Raw genomic sequence first — 17,068 nt, 5'->3', positions numbered from 1 at the left:
GAGGCACTCTTGTTAAACAGCCAAGTCAAGGAGAGGGTCAAGAATGCTGTTCCATCTAACCTGTGAGGAGAATAATAATAATAATAATAATAATAATAATAACAACAACAACAACAACAACAACAACAACAATTTTTTATTTATACCCCGCCCTCCCCAGCCAAGGCCGGGCTCAGAGCGGCTTACAAGCAATAATAAAAACAAGATGAATGATTACAACTTAAAAACAAAAATAAAATACAACATTAAAATAATGGAACTTTAAAATATTAAAATGTAGCCTCATCGCAGGAGGAGAAGGAAAAGAAAAAAGAGAGAGAGGGAGGGAGGGAATCAAATTGGCTCCAAGCCAAAGGCCAGGTGGAACAACTCTGTCTTACAGGCCCTGCGGAAAGAAATCAGATCCTGCAGGGCCCTGGTCTCATGAGGCAGAGCGTTCCACCAGGCCGGAGCCAGAGTTGAAAAGGCCCTGGCTCTGGTTGAGGCCAATCTAACTTCCTTAGGGCCTGGGACCACTAGGGTGTTGTTATTTATGGACCTTGAGGCTCTCCGTGGGGCATACCAGGAGAGGCGGTCCCATAGGTACGAGGGTCCTAGGCCATGAAGGGCTTTAAAGGTCAAAAGCAGCACCTTAAATCTGACCCTGTACTCCACCGGGAGCCAGTGCAGCTTGAAAAGCACTGGGTGAATATGCTCCCATGGCAGAGACCCCGTGAGGAGCCTCGCTGCAGCATTCTGTACCCGCTGGAGTTTCTGGGACAGCTTCAAGGGCAGCCTCGCGTAGAGCGAATTACAGTAGTCAAGCCTGGAGATGACCGTCGCATGGATCACTGTGGCCAGGTCGGGGCAGGAAAGGTAAGGGACCAACTGCTTGATGCGGCGAAGGTGGAAAAATGTCGCCTTGGCTGTTGCTGTAACTTGCGCCTCCATGGAAAGAGAGGCATCAAGGATTACACCAAAACTCTTAACGGAAGGCAATGGCACTAATTGGGCCCCCGCAAGAGAAGGGAGTTGGTCCCTCATCCCCATGCCATCCCGACCTAGCCATAGGACCTCTGTCTTTGAAGGATTTAGGTTCAATCGGCTCCCACGAAACCATCCAGCCACAGCTTCCAAGCATCTGGTCAGTGTGTTCGGGGCCGAGTCGGTGTGGCCATCCATCAGCAGATAGAGCTGAGTGAGGGAAACATGCTTCTTTAATTAATTTATTGGCAATTGCTCACACTTCCTCAACTCTGCCTAGATTTGGATGAGGAAGAATCCCAGAATCTGCAGTTTATGTACCTGAGAGGGAGAATTATTTTAACAAGAGCCATTTACTGTTCATTGCACACTTGAGATGAATAAATATTTTATTATGGCAGCACTGTTCTTCAGAACTCCCTGCCTATAGGCAAACTTCTTTGTTGTACTGTGTGCAATGTCTGCTAAAAATGTTATTTTTTGTATATATTTGTTTTTAAGAAGGCTTGTTTTTATCTATATTATAATAAATATATTACAATTATATTATGCCTACTTTTGTTGTGTTGATTTTATCAGTATTTTCCTATGAATATTTAATATTACCTTACATAAACTGCTTAGAGGGCAGAACTTTGGAACAGAAGTTCAAGGCCCCACTCAGGGCTGATTTACCACATTTTGAAGTAACAAAATAATACACACTGCCTTCTAAAGGGGGTACCCTCCATAATACTTTTAAGTCCAGAGTCTAAAATTACCTAACTACACCACTTGAAATCATGTAGTTTTTATAGAGGCTAGAGTAGCTGCCAAGAAGCTATCCGATATGTATGCTATACTATTTTTCAGTCCTTTTCTATGCAGAGCTAAGTACCCATCAGCCATTATAATTTTTGAAAGTAAATAATAACCAATAACTCCTGGCCCAGTTTGAGTTTACAGCCACAACCCTATGTATAGTTATCTGAGAATAAACCTCATTGAACACAGTGAGACATATGACTGAGCAAGTAAGATCTGGGGGCATGGATGCGATGCTATTGAGATTGTCACATGAAATCAAGTGCTGTTTTTGTCTTGCACAAAAATGAATCCTCCAAACCAAACACATTTTGTTCTCTTTTGCTGATGCAGTACTAACACTCATATTTTACTTACGTATATACAGTACACACTTATTTCTCCCAGAACTGAGCAAACATCCGTCAACCCATACAAATACCACTATCATCCCATAATTTTGAAGCGACATATCAGGAAAACCATGACGTGGTTTCTGAAGTATCAAGGTCTAGCTTTAGAAAATGTAGAAGAAACAAGGAAGGAGCTTTACAGGCCTATGAATACTGTACTCTTCAGCTAATTCCACTGACGGGGAGTTCAATGAGGCTTATTCCATAGGAACTGTGTTTCGAATGACACTGCATAGCATGATCCCTTGCATGTTTACTCAAAAGTAAAAGCCACTCTGTTCACTATAATTTCCTAATAGGTGTGTTTACAGTTGCCGCTGTAGCACACATGGGTGTAGCCAGGGGGGACCTGCCCCCCCCATAAGTAAATAAATAAAAATACTTAACTAAAAGTAGAAATTGCAGAGATTTTGAGAGATTTTTCCGAGAACTTGGGGTGAAAAGAAAGTAATTTAAAACAACATTTTATTCCAAATCTGCTAGACAGAGCCAGTTGATGATGACAGGTGTGTGTCCTGCCCCTGCTCTAACATAAATCCTGGCTACGCCCATAGCAGCACATAATGGGATGGTGGCCAAGAAGGATGGCAGGGAGCTAAGCCTTCCCTCGTGCCATTAGGTCCCTCGTCTTTATTAGGGTGCTCAGTATTGACATATATTACGAGATGTGGGGCGTCACCACGTCCTGGGAAAAACCGACATGGAAGGAACGTCTGGAGATGCTTTACATCCCACCTCAGGTCCTCAGCGTTTCCTGCAATTCTAGCTATTAGAAAACGAAAGGAAAAGCCAAAGGTAGAGCATCCCGCGTTACTCCCCCCCCCCCAGTAATTTCGGGAGCCTAACGCCTCCTTGAGAGAGAGCAGCACAGTCCTGACAGGCTTTTGTCCCGCTTCCTTCGCCGTCTCCCGTGACGTGTGTCAGCCAATCAAGAGGGCGCATTTGAAAGCCGGCGGAGGTAAGAGAGACGCGGCGGGTTCTCTCCGCTTAAGCATGGAGGATGTGGTCGCCAAGTACGTGTCCCAGAAAGTTAGTAAGGCCCGCTGGCGACCCGTGTCTGCCGCTGCCCTGCAACCTCCCGAGGTCTTCGCTACCGGCTCGTGGGATAACGAGGTAACGCGGTTTCCCACCCCGTCACCCCTTTCCACCCCGCCCCTCTCTCCTGTGGCCTCAGGGTGAGCTGCCTTGGAAAGGGGGGTGCAGCACTCCCCCCCCCGTCTTCGGTGCTTTCCGTTCCTACGTGCACGTTTTCCGTGTCTGAATCTCGGGGGTGGAGCTGTATTCGCTTAGACTCAGAGGTCCGTCGAAGCCCCAGACCCCATATTTTTTATTTAGTTTATTCAACTTGTAGTAGTAGTTACGATTTAACTGGGCGGTTTTTGTGTTTTGTGTGATTCTGCCTGTTCTTATTTAACTGTTGAGCTCCCCGAGCCAGTGAGAATGTTAGGATAATAATAATTATTATTAATAATAATTTATACCCCGCCCATCTGGCTGGGTTTCCCTAGAAAATGAACTCTTCCCCCCCTTTCCCTTTTTTTTTTAAATGAACGATTAAAACAACTACTAGCCATTTGTAATTAAGGTGTGGGGTGGCTTAGAAATAACTGGCATATACTAATAATCATTTCATTCTGCTTTGGAAGTGTAATTTAATAGCTTTCTCTTTGTTTGCTCCCTCTCCTCACTAATGCAATAAGGTAGATTATGTGATCACTGAAAGCTTTTGTACAAAATTATAGAAACCTGGTAAGCTGTCTATTGACAGTTCAGTAGGTACTACGTATGTAAAAAAGAAAATCCTGCAGTTTTGTGTTTCCATTCTTTTTACCTCTATGTGGTGTGCACAATATATAGTGTTTTGTATCTACCTTTTAACTTCATATATTTGTTGATGATAGTATGGTATTTGGGACACTTTTTTAGCTTGGCAAGAAAAATGAAAATGTAGCTGAAGTAGGTTGCTATCCAAGTTTGGTTTTTCTTATACTGGTACAAGAGCTTGCTTTTCTTGTAATCCTACAGGAAAATAAGATTTCAATTTGGTCTGTTGGAGACTTCGGAAGTTTGACCCCAAATGGAGAATATCATGGAGAACCACATCTGCTATGTGATATTGAACACAGTGGTGATGTTATGGATATGGAGGTAAAAGTGCTATAAAAATAGCTCTTAATGACATTTAATTTCCATGTTAAGAAAGTTTAAGGTGTTGCAGTTATACCATTAAGAAAGGGAGTTTCTAACCTCTACAGCTGGGGAAATTAAATTTGGGACACTTATACAATTTGCTTATCAAATCTTGTGTAAATACAGATTTGTGTGTTAACATGTTTGAGGATTTCTTCTCCCTTAGTTTTTGGATCAGGAGAGAATTGTGACTGCTTCATCCACTGGAAGTGTGACCATATTCAGACATCATCAAAATAATCAGGTAAATAGTATTCGCTTTCAGCTACTATGACAGTTGCTCTGCATGTCTAGAATAAACAAGTGTGAAGCTGTTAAATATAAATGACAGCTAAAAAACTCGAGTAGAAGTGGTTAGTTCTTTCTCTTGCACTTAGTTGACTAAAGCATAATTGTGTGGTCCCTAGGCAGCTTTAGGAACATTTTATGAGAACTATACCCATACAACTCGTCAGGTTTGTGTTGATGTATATTAGCTGAGTATACATTAATGTTGACAAAACCTTCACTGTGGAATAGTCTGCAGTTCTAATCACCATTAATCATAGTGAGACGTTCTTCTGAGTACTGCTGCATATGATTGTGCTGTTAATATAAAGCTCAGTATACAAAAGAAAACAATGAAACATTTCTATTTCATTAGAACACTTATAATGTAGTCCTATATTAGATGGGGTTCCCCCCCCCAATTGTGTCTGGGACTTCATCAAAGGCTACACTCCAACTATCAGCAGTTATGGAACTGTAGAAGCAAGGGCCAGTCTCTGTCACTGGCCAGAAGAATAAGGGGCACTGGGTACTTGTGTATTTTTAACGCGTTATAAACTGTCTCAGATATTATTTGACCTAAAGGTAGTGTATAAATAAACAATGGATGGGATTCAGCTAAGTCATTAAATGACATGCTATGGACCTTCCCTCCCTCCCGCATACCCCTTAAATCTGTTCTGGTGGGTTGGAATTCCTAGAACATATTTAGGAGGTGTGCAGGTGGAAGAAACTGGAAACCCGTTTGCATGAGTGGACCTCACTCCCTGTGTGCATACCCCACCTAACGCTATGTTAAATTCCATCCATAATTATTTGCCTTCGTCCTTGAACATCTGCTGATAACTTACTATTTGATTTGCTGTGTGTAATCAGTCTTTCAGATTAAATGCAAAACCATTCCTGCAGAATGGTTTGATGGGATATGTCTGGCAATCTGATTTCCTTGGAGTTGGTTACTCATTATAAATAACTGCAAGGCACTGACCTGAAATGTTGTAAATCAGGGTGGGGAACCTTTTTCAACCCAGGGGCTGCATTCCCTCATAGCCATCTTTCTGGGGCCACATGCCAATGGGTTCAAAATGAAAGCAAGTGTGACCAGAGTGGACAGGGCCAAAGCTGATGGTGTGGCCAACAAACATAAATCTGCTGATGCTGTCTGAGTGTATGTCAGGGGGGAGGGGGCTCATTTAATTTCACTGCACACAGGTGGTGTGGTGACAATAAATGTTTATTTTTATTATTATACACAAATTCATTCTCTCCTGTCTTCTTGCTGCACGAAGGCTTTGAAAAACAGTAGGCTTTTTGGAAGCTATCTGTGACAAGCTAATTGTGAGTGTGTACACACAGACCCAATCTGCTTGTTGTGTTAACAATAACAAATGGTTTGCCCTGAACATAGAGATTACGTCTGTTTTTCTATTCCCCTTGAAGAAGCAACATTCCACCACCCCTGGTTTAGCATCATGTCTTTTTCTCCAGAAAAATACGTGATTAAGTCAAGAACTAACCTTGACTTGACATTGTGGTTTGGAGTGAAACAAACCACGATTGCCAGTTTGGATATAACACTAAGTTAGGGATTGTGATTTGTGGCTCCTGACTGTGTTAGAAAGGAAGTGAAGTGAGAGCCATCTGCACATCTGTGGTAAACCATTAATTAAGGTTTTCATGATGCTGCCCATCCAACATATTCTAGTTACCAGGAAAGGTGGAAACAGAATACCTCTGTGTCGCTTCCTTGAAACTTGGACATGTCACTCATGCATTTGTACTTCAAACATTTTTAAAATCCTTTGGAAGATGTGGGGTGTATAGGAGCAGCCAGAAATATAATATGTGTTTGCTTGCAAAACTGAAGATATATTTACTGGCAATTTATATAATACATAGATTGTTATCTTGACTTTTGAAACTTTAGTAGCTAACTTATGTAGTTGTTACTTCTGTAGCATTTTTCATTGTACCATTTTATTTACAATTCACATTTATGCAGTCTTACTGCACTCTGTAAATTGGTTTAGCCTAAGTAGTAATTTGTATAAAGCTACCCAAAAACCTTTTATGGAGTTTTGAACTTTTATGGAGTTTTGAACTTGAATGCGTGCATCACAGCTCTAAATTCAGATACTGTACTAACTTTTTCCACATAGGGTGGCTGTTTAATCCTCTCTTTTGTCTTTTAGACTTTGTCTTTAAACCAGAAATGGAAAAATGCACATTACTATGATGCATCTGGTGGCAGTGCATCATGCACTGGGATCATATGCAACAGCCCTGAAATTTTTACAGTTGGTGAAGATGGTAGGATAAATGTGTTTGAAGTTGACCATAAGGAAGCTAAACGTACTATAGGTAAGTAATTTTAGCTCAAGTCCTAAATATTTGTGCAACATATTGTTGTAAACTTTCCTGCTGACCTTTGCTAGCTCAGGATAAAAACGAATCAATTGTCTGGGGAGTCCTTGGAAGATCCATGAGTGCCATTTTTATGTGAACTTAATCATAGCTGTAGGGAACAAGAATATTAAGTACACTTTTAGAGCAGAGTATATACAACTATGAAACACTGGAATGTGATTTACACTGATACTGTACATCGATGGGCATGTGCAGTATTGCTTACCTTACCCTATAAACCACCAGTTCATTGAGGCTCAGGAAGACATTAAATTTTGGATGGTGCCCTTTGTCATCTGCCTTAATCTACATGCCAAGGTGTTTTGAATGTTTTTAAGCAGATGAGATAAACATTTTCCAAACTGACAGCTCTCCTGTTTGAACCGAAGTATAGCTCATGCTTTGCTATATGTTAGTACTGCTATTAGTTGTTAAAACTCCTTCTGCACACATCCAATTTCCATAGGAATGGTATACTCTGCTGCAATGCCTGTACTTTGCTTATTAAAAGCATTCTCTAATAAAATTATTAGGTTTTTTTAGAGCAAAGAATATTCTCAGGGACCTACAGACAGACATGTTCTGCTGTGGTTTTCATAAGAACTCATATGCGAATGCAGCAAAGCTTCAACAGTAAGATCCTAAAGAATATGGTTAAAAAGTGCTTTTGTAGTAATGGTTAGAAAAGAGAACAAGAAACAACAGCTTCAGCAAAATGGAAGCTGTAGACCAAAACTGTTTAGCCATTTAACAAAAATCTAAAATTGCTACTGGTTTCTTAACCAAGGTATTGAGATATTTAATAATGAGATAGTGGCATAACAAACCAGAGCAGTTCTCAGGGAGGCAACACTCTTCTCTCATACACCAATGAAGTTATTCTGGTGTTGATCTTTTATGAACATACTGATAAGGGCCATGTACACTCTAAAATACTTGACCTTTACTTTCATGAAGTTTCTGATTGGATTCTTTGCACTTTAATAAGCATTGTACAAAAATTCCCATCTCTCTTGGTAGACAGAAGTGTGAGCAATATATCAGAAACAGTAATATTGAATTCTGTGGGGATTACTCCCAGGTAAATGGCTATAGGATTACAACCTTAGTATACCCTTAATGAGAAGGTATATTAGTATATCCAACTAGTAGTTTACATGCCAGAAAATTCTCTCTAGAACATTTAATCTCCTGGGGTAAATCCTACAGTTACTTCTTAGAAACAGTTGTTCACTCTGCTTTTCTGATATATAAACAAACAATGCTTGCTAAGAGTGATACAGTTTTAGATGATATGAACTTTTTTGTTCTAATTTCCTGTAGATAATGCTGACAGCAGTACACTCCATGCAGTTACTCAACTTCGCACAACAGAGATCTTGACAGTCAATTCCATTGGTCAGCTAAAAGTATGGGATTTCAGACAGCAAGGAAATGAGCCTTCACAGATATTTTCATTGTAAGTATGTGTGGAGAGAGGCTCAGAACTCACAGGGTTAAGAAGTTCTGAGTGACGTCTCACATTTTGAGGCGGGGTTTTAGAATACTGAAGGGAGTGTTTTACTGTGCGTCAGTCAGTGTGTGTGTTTGCTCCTTTCCAAGAAAGGAGCAAGATGTGCGCTCTGTCGCCAGGATTTATAGCTATTGTGTTTTGCTAAGGAATAAAGACTTAAAACATAGATAAGGAGACTGCTGCGTCCAGCCTGAGTTATTGCCACCACACAGAACGTTCCTGCTTCTGTTCCGCTGTGTTTACGTGCTGCTGAGTCGGAGGTCCTCGGGGGAAGACCAGAGCCGCGCAGAAGAAGTGTGCCGGACCCCCCGGACTGGCTCAGGTTTCGGAAGAGGTTATGGGTCATCAGCAATTAAGATAAGCAACGTTCGTGCGTGTGAGAGACTGCAGCCAAAGGCCAGCTGATCAGACGCTGGGAAGAAAGACTGCAGTCAGAGTCGGCTGAGAAGCAGCCAAAGGCCAGCTAAGGAGTAGCTGGAGCCAACTAGAGCGAAGGGAGCTCACTGGGAGGATCTGATCTGCTGGACCGGGAGGTGCTACTGTACCGTAAGTAGGCCGGGCCCCGGGGCAAGATGGCAGACAGCCAGAAGTCGTCAATCCCTTTTGATAAGGTGGACGGGAGCAAGCCCTGGGTCGAGGAGTGGCAGGCACTGAAGAAAGCAGTGGGAGCCAGGCCAGAGGGGGCTGAGAATTGCTCTGAGGAGGCACCAAGCCCAAGAGGGGCTGAGGGACGCCCAGAGGGGGCTGGGACTGTGTTGGAAGGCTGCCGGAATGCCCCAACACATGAGCTGCGTGCTGGAGAGCAGCTGAGAGAAGAGAAGAGAATTGCAGTGGCTATCTCTTCCACTGAGAACTTTGCACCTGAGAGTGGGGGTGCAAGCCATTCCAAGGGTCTTGAGAGTGCCCAGGCTGTTTGGCAGGAGCTGGAGGGGGTTTGCAGAGAAACCACAGCAGAAGCCAAAGGCCATTTCCCCAACAGCAGAAAAGCCTCAAGCAGTGCTGCTGGAAAGGTTGGGGGGGCAGAGAAGACCAAAGGCAAGTTTGCAAAGTTTTCCACTCGGCGATGTTTTGTTTGTGCTTCTTCTGAACACCTGCGTCGCAGCTGCCCACAGAGAGCAAGGGAGACAGGGCAGGATGTTTCCAAGGTTGCTTCCCATGGGAACCAGCCGGGTTTCCATAGCAACACGTCCTGCAGAGGAGGCAGGCATGGGAAAGCGCTTACGCTACGAGCTCCAGAGAAGGGAGGAAACGCTTATCAGCTGTCTGCGTCAATGGCAGTTTTGGAGAACACCTGCAGCGAAGGCCCCAAGGTCGGGGGCAGCAGGAAGTCGGTTGCTAAGGCAACAAAGAAGGTCAACTCCAGAGTGCTACGTTGGGTTGTGGACTCGGCTGCTAATGCCCATCTGGTAACAGTGCCACCTGATGGACAAATGTGGAACTGCAAGGCTGTTTCAACTGGGAAAACAGTTAAATTTGCTACTGGTTCACAGGGACATGTGACTCATGTTGCTAACGTGTTTGTCTCTTTCTTGCAGGCTGAACTGAAGGTCTATTTCGTACCTGAGATAAAACATTGCCTGTTATCTGTACCTTGTCTTTTACAGGAGGGATATTCTTTTTTTTTATATATATAAATTTTTATTAAGTTTTTCTTTTACAAATAATTCATACAACCATAATTACATGTTTACTGTTTTTTGAACTTCCATCGGCACCTCCCTCAATCATCCATTTTTCTTATTTTCCCGCATTTTCTTTATGGTATTGCCAATTTAACATTAACCTTCCATATCTATTTCTTTTTTACAATATACCTTGTTTTTTCACAAAGCCTCCTTAAAAGCCACTAGCGTTATCTGTTCATCACATATTGTTTTTACAGGAGGGATATTCAGTGAGTTTTGAGAAAAATGTTTGTACAATTTCCAGAGGTGGGAAACAGCTAATAAGTGTTGAGAAGAATCAGAACAATCTCTTTGTTCTGGAAACACCTCTGGAGGGTGAGGGGAATGCTGGGAAAGCCACTGATCACACTCATGTGTCGTGTGCTTGCGTGTGGCACAAGAGAATGTCACACGGTTCCTGTGAGGACATTCAGATGTTATCAGAGTGCACCAAAGGGTGCCGGGTAAAAGAATGTGGTCAACCTTTGAATTGCAGAGCTTGCAGAAAAGCAAGGAACAAGGGATTTAATCATCCCAGGGTGGAGAGAGTAACCACAAAGCCTTTTGAGCTTGTGCATGCAGACCTTTTTGGTATGCCACAGCCAAGTCTGGGCAAGGCCAAGGTTCTGATGGTGCTGACAGATGATTATACGCGGAACGCATGGGCATTCACGCTGAAAACTAAGGAGGAGGCAACACAACTGATCAAAGATTGGGTTGCTGAGGTGGAACTAAGGTTCTCCACCAAGGTGCAGGGGTTCAAGTGTGACCGAGGTTCAGAGGTCACTGGGTCTGCTCTAAAGGGTTTCTTTCGCCAGAGGGGAATACGTCACAAGGTGACTTCTCCTCAGGAGAATGGCGTGGCAGAGCTTAGGAGTAAAGCTCTGGTTCAAGCATCAGAGATTCTACTGGATGACTCTGGTTTGCCTCACAGTTTTTGGGGGGAGGCGGTAAAGACAGCCAATTTCACGATGAACAGGTGCTACAATTCAGTGGTAGGTGACACCCCGTATTTCCTGCTTCATCGACAGAAGCCGCTTGTGCATTTCTTTCGCACTTTTGGTAGCAGAGCCATGGTGCCTGTACCAAAGTTTCTGCAGCAGGAGGGTGGCCCAAGGTACCAGGAAATGATCTTCTGTGGATATGAGCCTGCGACAAAAGGGTGGAGATTCGCATATCCAGAAGGTGATCAGACCAAGCTTCTGGTCAGTAAACAGGCTGAGTTCTTTGAGCAGGATGGTTGGGCAAGGCGCAAAGCGCGCTCTGACGTTCACTCAGATTGTCTGTCTGACTCTGAGGAGGAAGGAGAGCCAGAGCCTGAACCTGCTGGTGGAGACCAGGTCCCGGAACAGAGTAGGGCGTCTCCACAGGTTGTTAAGAGAGTGTCCAAGAGTGAGCCCTCATCTCCTGTGCGCATAATGGAGAAAGCTCACAGACGTGTCAAGTCAGAGGGGGAGTCTTCTGATGAGGAAGACGTACATGCTGGCCCCAGTGGGTCAGAAGGAGCACCCCAGTTTGTGCCCAGGCGGTCATCTCGGGCTACAAAGGGAATTCCACCTGAGAGGTTTCAGGTCACAAATGCGTGGGTTGGTTTCGCACAGTGCGAACCTGAGATTTGTGAGGTTCAACAGGTGCCTAACAACGATGCCAGGAAGGGGCGGAAGGCAATGGGGAAGGTGTTGAACACTCAGAAGTCCTCTCAAAATATGATTCGAGAGGGGGTGTGGAGAGAGGCTCAGAACTCACAGGGTTAAGAAGTTCTGAGTGACGTCTCACATTTTGAGGCGGGGTTTTAGAATACTGAAGGGAGTGTTTTACTGTGCGTCAGTCAGTGTGTGTGTTTGCTCCGTTCCAAGAAAAGAGCAAGATGTGCGCTCTGTCGCCAGGATTTATAGCTATTGTGTTTTGCTAAGGAATAAAGACTTAAAACATAGATAAGGAGACTGCTGCGTCCAGCCTGAGTTATTGCCACCACACAGAACGTTCCTGCTTCTGTTCCGCTGTGTTTACGTGCTGCTGCGTCGGAGGTCCTCGGGGGAAGACCAGAGCCGCGCAGAAGAAGTGTGCTGGACCCCCCGGACTGGCTCAGGTTTCGGAAGAGTATGTACTCTCGGATAAGGAATGCTGTTAAAGCCAAGCACTATAGCTAAATGTCATTTGCTTCCTGGATTACAGCCTGTTTGATTCCCCATTAAAATGTGTGTTCCTCTTGCCTTGCAGGACAGGGGAAAGAGTTCCACTGCACTGTGTGGATAGGCACCCTAGTCAGCAGCACATTGTAGCCACAGGCAGCCAAGATGGAATGTTGAGTATTTGGGATGTAAGACAAGGCGGCATGCCAGTTTCCTTGCTAAATGCTCATGACGCAGAATGTAAGTACCGAAACAAACAGGCGTAATTCTTGCGCCTGTCCTAATGTCAACAACTAGAGGTACAAGCCTTCCACACATGAGTACAGTACTTGGGCAAGGCAGGATTTCCATAGAGCTCAATAGACCCTTGTATCTCTCCTCCTTGACATATACATGGGTATATGTTTGGGAGGTCTGCACAACCTCCAGTTATTCAAATGGTTGTGGTGTGTCCATGTATACGAGCTATGAGGTAAAAGAGAAATGGCTCTAAGCCAGCCTTTCTTAACATTGGGTCCCCAGATTCATAGAGTACTGTAATAGAATTGTAGCATTGCAAGGGACCCCTAGGAGCATGTGTGTGTATTCATATCAGGGAATTAGCCCTTCCAGAACATGAATGAATAAGAGAATTTATTACAAAATTCTTAAATAGAACCTATTCCCGGTACAGTCACCCTCTGTTCTGCTGGGAGACGAGAGAGCTAGCACAGAAACTACGACACATTTTACAAAATATACAAGAGCGTAGCAACTGTAACTTGGGAACATAGTCTAGGCAGTGGAATGCTCTCATAAGGTGCTCAAGAGGGAACAATAGAGATTTGACTGTATTTTCTCAATAAAATTTCATTTCAGGAAAAGCTACAATCACACCCCATGTGAGGGTTCTGTTCCAGAGGCAGTGTGCATACTCAAAATCATTTTGTAGTTCATAGAAAAAATATATGTATGAGTCTACTTTGTAAAAATTCAAGCTTCTGTTCTACTTAGGCTCATTGTATTTGACTCAGCCTCTAATCATAGTCTATTATTGTAAAATGTTGCACGCCTTCATGCTATATAGTATCTTTATTATGTCCAGATTAGTGTATATTTCAATAAAATTTGTTTACTTGTTCAGTATGGGAAGTCCACTTTCATCCCTCCAATCCTGATCATCTGTTCACTTGTTCAGAAGATGGAGCTCTGTGGCACTGGGATGTTTCTACTGACGTGTCTGAAAGAAAATCATTCCTTCATACAGGTAAATTTCCTATTTTTGAGAAACTTGAAGGAGCTTATCTTCTGTCAGTAGACTTGGGAGTGAGTGTAAAGGAAAAGCATGGGACAACATGGGCTTATCAAGCATAGATGTTACTACATTTTTGTGTCTGCTCATCTTCAGAGAGTTCTTCTGTTGTGATATTCAGTTTGGCATTTTCTGTTTATTTCTAATGTGCTGTGTCTCTAGCCAAATTAAGACAGAGCAGTAAAACTTGGCACAATCTACGTTTCAAGTTCGTAAACTGGCCTAATGTTCCTCTGCTATCCCATCTGTGGTTAATGTGAGGAGGGAGGAAATATATACATATACTAGAAATCTCAAAGGAATTCTGTGGTGAAAGCAGTACAGTATCTGGTGCCAATTTTCCAAGTTGGTTTGGTGATGTGGTATGTTTACAATCTGCTTGGGGAATGAAACTTTCAGCAGTGACTTACTGCTTTGATAAAGGAAGTGAAAGCTTGGTAGTGCTTGAAGGGAACACACAAATGTAGAAAAGAAGGTGCTAGAATGAAAGGCTCAAATTTTGAAAGTTGGGTGGAAGAGATCCCCTTGAAATCAAGTGGTTGAAGGCTAGGCCATGAATTATAAAAACAGAGATGAGCCAGGGGAAGAGAAGGAAATAATGTGTTGCATTATGTAGCATGACATGTGTAGCACCTGAAGAACAGTGGTTTTGCCCATGCTGCTGCTACTCTGTATTTTATTTATAGGCAGCCATTTGGTGAAAGACTCCAACCCAAATAGTAAAACACTATAGAAAATATAATTTCCAATAATAAAACCCATAAAAAACATAAAATTCAGCAGTCATAACAACTTAAAACCATCTACAAAGTATGTTGAAACATATTGGCAATGAAGTCTTTGCCTAACACCAAACAGAAATTAAGGTAGACACTAGGGAAGTTTCCCTGGGAGAGCATTAAATATATGAGGCACTGTGACAGAGAAAATCCTCTTTCCATTACCACTTGCCTAACTTCAGGGCAACTTGCCTAACTTGTCAAGGGGATATGGACAAGACCTGAAGAATGAAGCGTTCATGTTTTGGAAGGCAGTCCTTCAGATAGCCAAGTCCCAAACCATTTAGGACTTCATAGGTAATGAATAGGGTGGTCTGGTAACCTGTATACTGAACTTTGACTGTATACTGTCTTTGAAAACTGTTTGGAAACTGCAGTTGGTATAAAATACAGCTGATAGCCTACTAACTGGAGCTGGCTCTAGGGACCATGTCTCACTGTTGTACTAGGCTCTCATAAGTTGAGAAGGCAAAGGTAAAAAAGGTAAAGGATCCTGGACGGTGAAGTCCAGTCAAAGGTGACTATGGGGTTGCGGTACTTATCTCGCCTTCAGGCCAAGGGAGCCAGCGTTTGTCCACAGACAGCTTTCCGGGTCATGTGGCCAGCATGACTAAACCGCTTCTGGTGCAACGGAACACCGTGACGTAAATCAGAGCGCACAGAAACGCCGTTTACCTTCCCACCACAGTGATAGCCATTTATCTATTTGCACTGGCGTGCTTTCAAACTGCTAGGTTGGCAGGAGCTGGGACAGAGCTCACTCGGTCGTGGAATTCGAAGCGCCGACCTTCTGATTGGCAAGCTCAAGAGGCTCAGTGGTTTAGACCATAGCACCACCCCATCCCTAAGTTGAGAAGGAAAGAGGTGTAGGTTATATTTCTGGGATGTTAGCAGCAAAGCCAAATACTTAAACTGTTAACAACATGAACAACGGTTAGTCATCACATTTGCTATGGAGAACAACGACTTTCTTATTTCTGCATTTAAGTTAAAAATTAACTCATTTTGTGTTTTATTTTAGGTGGGAGAAGTACTACTACATATCTGCCTCACAGTGCAGTTAATCAATCTGTAACAAGTGCCTGGCTCAGCAATGATCCCACTAAAGACCGCATGGAGATCACAAATTTAGTTTCAAATCCAACATTATCTGTGAATAGTTTAGATGTTTTAGGATCATGTCTTGTATATGGAACTGATGCAGAATCTATTTATGTTAAAAAAAACCTATTTGCATAATTTTATCTCCACAAAAGCTGATTTTGAACTTCTAAATGCTGAAATACATACATTTTCTAGTCATAAACTAAGGGAATAATTTGTAATGGCAGATAAACTACAATTCACATTGCAGCCTCGATTCTTTAACCATGTTACATAAAAGAAAAATAATTGCCATTTCTTTCTAGTTCATGTGTTACCAACTCCTCTTTGCAATAAGCTACCTAAAGCTCAAAAATTTAAAAGGATAGTTCAGCCACTTTTACAGTTCTTCAGCAATCATGAAGAGTATAATTAATGTTTAGGTTACTGATAGTGGCAGTAGGCTAAATTTCTGAACAAATGCTTGTTTTGGGGAGACTTATGTTGCATTTTTATGTACTGATTAGGTTACAATACTTCTAATCGAAGCTGGAAAAAAATATAAATCTTGGCAAAGGAAAATGGAAACAGTGGACTGTTAAAATGCTTCAAAATTTTAATAGTAAGCCATGAAATGGTTTTAAATAGTAACTTTAATGTGACACTGCATACTTCCAACACTGTATCTGACAATAAGATCAATCTTTGGCCTGTCATTCAAATTTCATTTAGATTAGCACTGTTACTATGAATTTTTACTTGGAAGTAAGTCCCACTGATTTCAGGAAGACTTTTTCCCAGTTAAGTAAGCTAAGGTTCAATAGCCTTATCAATTTAAGAAACACAACTGCTTGTAAAATTGTCAAGAAATCACTAACTGCATGTATCACTTATGAGAAAACTTTTTTATTAAACTGTCAATAGAAGTTGGTTTTCTTTTTTCTACACTAGAGTGCTCAAACAATTATTATAGGACTTGAACATATTTATTGAATAATAAAGCTGTCTTTGATAGCTGTAAGCAGGGCTGCCAGAAGGGTCTATGATAAGGTTACCTGATTTTTTTCAATGAATCCGGGGACACTTTTCAACTTCCTACTAAATACCATAGATGGATTTTGTCAGGGGACTGATTTGTCAATCTGGGGACATCTGGTAACCTTAGTCTATGAGTCCAAGTGAGCTTTTTAAACCAAAAGTGAATAGTTTGTTCCAGCCCTTCTCCAGGTGTATAGGACCAAGAGCTGTTTGGGGTAGGCAGGTTGGTAGGAAGGCACTGATGCACTCCAAAGAAGGCTGTCCTGTTACAGAAACCATGTGAAGGCCATAGTTTTACCTCCACAATAAGTCTTCAGTTAGGATTAGGCTAAACAACCCTATGCCACTTGTGAGTTGTGGCCTTATCCAAGGTGGGCCACAAAGGAGCACAACAACCATGCAAATGCACTGTAAAAGATTAAGGAATGTGTCCCCTACTGCATGTTTGGGTAAAGAGTGGGTCCTGGGTCTGAAAACTCTTCCTGAAGAATGGGGGGTGGGCTAAGCCGAAGGCATCGGAATGCCTTGGCCTGGTTCTGTCCTCTA

At 42.5% G+C, this 17,068-nt stretch overlaps 1 protein-coding gene across 1 annotated transcript; it reads left to right on the top strand.

The window, feature by feature from the left end:
• Window positions 1-3,077: 3,077 nt before the first annotated feature.
• On the top strand, window positions 3,078-16,410 carry NUP43 (nucleoporin 43). The gene is made up of 8 exons (XM_053382146.1): window positions 3,078-3,272; window positions 4,185-4,307; window positions 4,516-4,593; window positions 6,809-6,977; window positions 8,346-8,481; window positions 12,420-12,571; window positions 13,455-13,577; window positions 15,423-16,410. Exons 1-8 carry the CDS (start codon window positions 3,153-3,155, stop codon window positions 15,638-15,640), a joined length of 1,119 nt encoding a protein of 372 aa, XP_053238121.1. The 5' UTR covers window positions 3,078-3,152; the 3' UTR covers window positions 15,641-16,410.
• The last annotated feature ends 658 nt before the right edge of the window (window positions 16,411-17,068 follow it).

This window comes from Podarcis raffonei, chromosome 3 (genome assembly GCF_027172205.1).
Source record: "Podarcis raffonei isolate rPodRaf1 chromosome 3, rPodRaf1.pri, whole genome shotgun sequence".
In the NCBI taxonomy this organism is placed as follows: domain Eukaryota; kingdom Metazoa; phylum Chordata; class Lepidosauria; order Squamata; family Lacertidae; genus Podarcis; species Podarcis raffonei.
Note: the sequence above shows the minus strand (reverse complement) of the source record. Positions and strands in the feature narration are given on the sequence as shown.